The sequence below is a fragment of the Stegodyphus dumicola genome, chromosome X1, assembly GCF_044657685.1.
Source record: "Stegodyphus dumicola isolate Sdum_Otavi_A_Nest chromosome X1, ASM4465768v1".
Classification (NCBI taxonomy): domain Eukaryota; kingdom Metazoa; phylum Arthropoda; class Arachnida; order Araneae; family Eresidae; genus Stegodyphus; species Stegodyphus dumicola.
Genome location: NC_140780.1, coordinates 156,304,316 through 156,310,671, shown reverse-complemented (window position 1 = coordinate 156,310,671; position 6,356 = coordinate 156,304,316). Strand labels below are relative to the sequence as shown.

Here is a 6,356-nt window from a genome sequence, read left to right as displayed (position 1 = left end):
ATGACAGCTGAAGTAATAACTCACAGTAATGTCTTAACTTTTTTTTTATATTAATAATTGAATAACAAGAGTATGGCAACCTTTTATGCTAACATTACGCTTCACGATGATTATAGATTTTTAAATGTTCTAAGAAATGTTGACGAGAAAAAATTCAACAAAAATTTCTTTTCATATACTAAAAAAAGATTTTGTTAATGAAACCCATAGGCCAAAAGATTACATTTAGTGCTTTTTAATTAAGGATAGCTGATATGATATTCACATTAAACATGCAAAGTTTAGGCACGGCGAAAACTTAGACCTTAGAAAGGCGCTTTGTAGCAGAATTTAGGACCTGCAGAGACTACCCTAGATTAGGCCTGAAGTATACGTGGGAGTTTATTTATTCAGGACTCAGTTTTGTTTTAAGCATGTGCAAGAAATAAACATAGCTATTGTAAGTAACTAAACTTAATACAATTCACACTTAATTCAGTACGCAATAGGAGCAAGAAAAAAAAAATTTGCATCGCCAATCTTGTGACACACAGCCAATAATGTATAACGGACGCTATTAAGCTATGCTAAAATTACCTTTACTGATTCTAATGCACAGTTAATGCAGTAGATTGTGCTGCTCCTTAATTTTCTAATTTATTCCAGCTTTTTTTTTTTTTTTTTTTTTCTTTCTTTCTTCCAGACTGTTGTTATTAGAGCAATTTTATGAAACTTAAGCTTTAACTTTCGACTATGTGGAAAAGAGCTTAAAATTCTGGAGTTGGAATGAGGATCTACAAATAGAAAGCATGTTTCGATGTCCATGAAATAGATTTGCTGCAAAAAATGGATAAAGGTATATATATACAACTCAAAATTATACGAGCAATATGGCACTGAAAGTCAACTGTATATGAAATAACAAAACAACAACAAAAAGGAACTTTTTGAGGATTGTGACTCCCCACTTGCAACGAATCACATATAAATTATTCGTCATGCTAAAAGTGACGAATGAAAAACTGATAAACTGAATGGGTCAGATTGCATTACACCTAAAGCCTGCCATTGACAGGTCCAAAGCTAGTGGCCCAAACCAAAATATTTCATGAAGAAATCAACTTAAAACTGAGTGCATGTATTCGACAGGTTGGTTAAACAAATTTTAAAATTGCCATGGTCTAAGGCAATTAAAACTTTCAGCTTATACAGAAGCTGCTGAACTATTTGCAGATAAATTCCTTGAAGTCATTAATAGTGAAAAGCTATCTCCAGAACAAATTTACAACGCTAATTAAACTGGTCTTTTCTGGCAATATGTACCGTGAAATACCTTAGCATTCTCAACAGAAAAGGTTACAACTGGTGTCAAAAATTCCAAAGCGAAACTAGCAATTTTAGCATGCACAAATACTGCAGGAACACACAAGTGTGCACTTTTAGTAGTCAGAAAAAATCCACGACCTCCAGCATTTGAAGGAGTAAAAAATATCCACGTTATACAGGGTTATTCAAAAAGAAAGAGCAGATTGCAAACATGTATATCTTTCAAACTACAAAAGATAGAAACATGATTGTAACGTTAATGGATAGAGAAAAGTGTACAATTTAGTACGGGTAAAAGTTCCAATCATGGACGCATTGGCGCTATTGTTAGTTCCGGTATTGTTTGTTGGTTGGTAGTCTGTAGTGAAATGGTGGCGACACCACAGCAGAAGTCTTTTGTGTTCCATATTTGGCAAAACTAGAGTCCATTGTTGCAGTTCAGCTAGCATTTCACTGCCAATTTAATAAACAACCACCGCGTCATAAGCAAATTACGAGTGGCATCGACAATTCGTAGAAGATGGTTGCATCTGCAAAGGGAAAAGCACGGGACATCCACGCACATCAAACAAGAACGTCGAGTGTATTCATACACTTTACGAAAGGAGCCCAAAGAAATCCACATTGCGAGCAAGGAACTTAAAATTCCTCAACCAACGGTATGGCAAGTTCTAAAACATCATCTGCACATGAAGCCATATAAACTGCAGTTATTGAATGCATACCATAATTGTAAACTTTTCTCTATCCATTTTATCTATTTTCTCTATCCACATTAGAATCATGTTTTTATCTTTGGTAGTTTGGAAGAAATAAATGTTTGAAATCTGCTTTCTTTTTGAATAATTCCGTATATTGTGAAAATAAAACAGCATGGATGACATAAGCATTAATGAATAATTGGTTTGAAAAATAATTTTATACCCGAGGCTCGGCAACATTTGAATTTGGTTGATTTACCTGACGTCTCAAACGATAACATTTTGATGAATTAATTAAACATGTCTATTATATTGAGCCAAAACCATTGTTTAAAAGTAAAACTATTGAGCTATTTCTAAAAAATTAAATTATTGCATAAATTAATGCAAAAGTAATATTTTTCATTTTAAGTTAACGTACAGTACAAGGTCTGTAATCCGGACGTATATTATCTGGAATGATCTATAATCCGGACCTCAAAGCCACAAACTGACGCATTGGCGTTTAATGTTACGCATGTGCGTGTAGCACAAAAAGCAATGCAACTTAAACAACTTACATTCAAAGAAATGTTAAATAAAGTAAACATATAAATATTAAGCTTTTTTTTTTTTTTTTTTTTTTTTTTTGGTAAATTTTGATACCCTTTAGACTATAATTCCTCTTTATTTCATAAATTATGGCTTCATATTTTTAATTTATAATTTCTGCATGCCATCTTACCAGATTTAAATTGATGATCTATAATCTGGAAAAACCCTTAATCCAGAGCCGCCGAAGTCCTGACGAATCCGGATTACGGACTTTGTACTGTATTAAATGCTTTAAAACATGGAATAAAAGTGCAAAATGGAAAACAACAAAATGGAAACAATAAACTCGGTTTTGGTTTATTCGAAAGGGGATAGGAGCATAGGATAGGGATATTGCCCGATTTCAACTTTTAAAGAAAGGAAGTTAATGAAAATAATTTTAAAACGGTTCAAGAAAATACTAACTTTTGTTTAGAAAATTGATTTTTGAGAAGGATGAACAATAGTTTATAAGTATGTAATACATATTTTTTAATGCAAACTTTTCAAATGTTCAGTTAATTGATTTCTGAAAAAGCACGAGGTTTATCACGTACATCTAAAAAATAACTATCCTTATCATAAAAGTCTCACTTGTTATGAAATGACAATACAGTACAAAGTCTATATTTCGGACGTCCATAATCCAGCATGATCTATAAATCCAGACCTCAAAGCTACAAACTTTCTATGCATATGCATTTACACATGTGCATTTAATGTATAACCGGAGATATAAGCTAGGCTAAATTATCTAATTATCTATTTCAGTTAATGTTGCAGATTGCATTGTTCCTTAATCTTCTGATTGGATCCACCTTAATATTTTTTGCAGACTGCTAGAGCAATTTTATGAAAAGTAAGCTTGAACTTTTGATTATGTCAAAAAGAGTTCCTGATTCTGGAGCTGCCAAAGGATCTACAAAGCAAATGCATGTTTCGATGTACCGCTTCCGATAGTTAAGAAAGTGACAGAGAGGTTATTGAAAACGAAAAAATTTCGATTGACAAGTTAGTCGGTATTCTCGACACAGCAATTACAGGACTTGAACAGTGGAACTGAACAAGAAATTATGTCTGTTTATAGAATTAAAGAGAAAGCATTAGCACAAAAAACAAAGCAACTTAAACAACTTACATTGAAAGAAATATTTAATAAAGTAACCAAAAAAATATCAAGCACTTTTTTGTAAAATTTGATACTCTCATAATAATCACTTTTTATTTCATAAATTACGGTTTCATATTTTTATTTGTTCATATTTTATTACGGTTTCATATTTTATCATCTTACCAACTGATGGTCTATAATCCGGAATCGCCAAAGTCCCGAGTTCAGATTTCGGAGTTTGTGCTGTATCCAACAACAATTTACCATGTGCTAATAATAATAACAAAAGAAGCTTTATAATAAAGTTCTCATGTCATTTTTTTGGGCATGGAGATTTTTTTTCAAAAATTCTAAAATGCTACATTTATTTCAGCTTTTTGTTTAGTTGAATACTGGATTCTCGGGCTTTTACTGTACATTTATAACAGAATCTTAAGCATTCCAATAATTCTGAGAGCATCTGCATTAATAAACATAACCTGTTTTTTAACTTCCTATGTTCCATGTTAGGAATAAATTACTTTAAAAATTTCAAGTTTAAATATAAAAGGAAATACAAGAAGAAAAGGAGCAATTTTGTTAAAACAGAAATACATACCGGATTTCACAATACCTACCTTAAAAAACTATTAACTACACATAAAAAAAGCATTTGAAAAATAAGTTCTCTCCTGAAAGATGTCAAAAGATACATTTTCCCTATCTGCAACTTCTCTATTTTGAACAACAAATTAGAGATTGACAATTGTGTAATATATGGGATTAATCCACAGCAGCCAGATATTTTGAAACACGAGACCTCCATGCACAGTTGCTGAAGATGCAGCAATACATGATTTTTAAGTAAATAAATTTAAACATACACACTGACAGCCATAGTTAAGGAACTAAAACAATGTTGTAATGTGTAATGCATAGCTCTTCCAAAGCAAATTTCCACAAGTCTCGTAACAGAGAACCTACAGTAATGAGCTTCGATCAGTCTGACTAACCAGTGATATGAAGACTTCATGTGCACATCTAAAAGCAATGTTTATGCTTTCTCTCAAATGATGTTACAAGGCCAGAAAACATGCCACAGTGTGGTCATACACATGATTTTAAAGAGAACTGATTTATGAAAAGGTTACTGACTCAACACACTGAAGCACAAGTTAGTATTCTAGGATCTGAATACATGACAATGTGTTCTTTCTATACTTCAGAACTTTCACACTACAGGGGATATCCAAAGGAAATATGGAAAAAAAATGAATTGTTTCACAATAACAGGACAGCACCATTTTACAACTATTTGATATAATTCAATCAATTATGTCAAACTAAACACTTCACAAAAGAGGAAGTTCATTACATCACAGTTCCTAATATAAAACAAAGTACTAGATGTAGAAATGTTTTGGATTATTTATTATTTCTATAAATTTAGAATCTTTCAACATCCTGGATCATTTAGCTCCTTTAAAGTGCTAAATAGTTACCCTACACACTTTTTCTATCTCCCCTGCAATTTCCTGACGATGGTAATATACATTTTCACTAAGGCATAATGTCAGACCTGGAGCATGAACCTGACATTCCATATTAGGAAGAAAAGTTGTTTATTTAGTTTTGGCTTTGGTACGGGGGAAAAATAGTGTGTTCATTAAAAAAAAATTTAAAAAAAGCACTAAAAGCAAAAAATAAGCATTAAAAGCAAAAAATAAGCATTAAAAACAAAAAAGTAAGGGCTTTAAAGAAAAAGTAAGCACCTACAAGGGCCTTTATATTTTATTTTCAAATATAAGGACTTATAAGCACTTATAAGGATTGCTACGAACCCTGTTTGAGCATTGTAAAAACATTATTGCTGAATTAAGCATAACATGGTTTGATTAAATTTGTCATACAAAACTATATACGTTCAATTCTATAAATAAGGAACAGCTAAAAAAATAGAAAAATTCTTTTTAGCTAAAATATAAATTATTACCTCACTAAAGTTTTATTTTGATGAGGTGTTAATTTCTTAATCACTCTAATTTGGACTGGCTGGGTGTCAAGGAAACTCGTTTCTATACCCTGAACACAGCTTGCAAAATCACCTGTAGCCTCATCAAAAATAATATCTCTTCCTTTAATGTCATCTTCATCCCTTATTTCGTTAGGTTTATCTTCCAATACTAATAAAATAGGCCTCCAGTTGCCAGTTTCTTCATTTATCTAAATAAACAAAATGATGCACATTATTATACAAACGTTTTCCAGGTTTTATGACTAAAAGTTAACTTGAAATGTAAAAAAAATACACAAAAACTTGCAGACTTTTAATTATTTACCTGTGTCATAGTATTCAACTGAACAACATAATTACGACGGCCAGCAGTAAATTCCACGCTCGTTTCACCTGCTTTAAAAGCATCATCAATAACTTTATTGTTGGTCAGTGTATAATTGTTCCATTTCCCACTGCGATCATCAAACCACTTCCACTGGCGTTTAGGTGCCTGCATTTGCATCAGAAGAATTAAATGAAAGACATACAAAGGTATAAAACACTCTTAAGTGTTACAGCTGCTTGAAGTAAAACATGCAGTAAAGTTAAATCCATATCTATAGTTATTGACACTTTTCACAACAGTAAAATTATATTATTGATTAATGGCAAGCTAATGATAAGTGACTAC

At 31.9% G+C, this 6,356-nt stretch overlaps 1 protein-coding gene across 2 annotated transcripts in view; it reads right to left on the bottom strand.

Annotated features, from left to right (window-relative positions):
- Nucleotides 1-6,356, bottom strand: part of HUWE1 (HECT, UBA and WWE domain containing E3 ubiquitin protein ligase 1) — a 595,188-nt gene that overhangs the window by 334,165 nt on the left and 254,667 nt on the right. For both annotated transcript variants that reach the window (XM_085806998.1, XM_085806999.1), the window contains exons 40-41: nt 6,009-6,176; nt 5,663-5,892 (exon numbers count right to left, since the gene is read on the bottom strand). In XM_085806998.1, the coding sequence (XP_085663124.1) occupies nt 5,663-5,892; nt 6,009-6,176 (398 nt within the window). The remainder of the gene's footprint in view (nt 1-5,662; nt 5,893-6,008; nt 6,177-6,356) is intronic.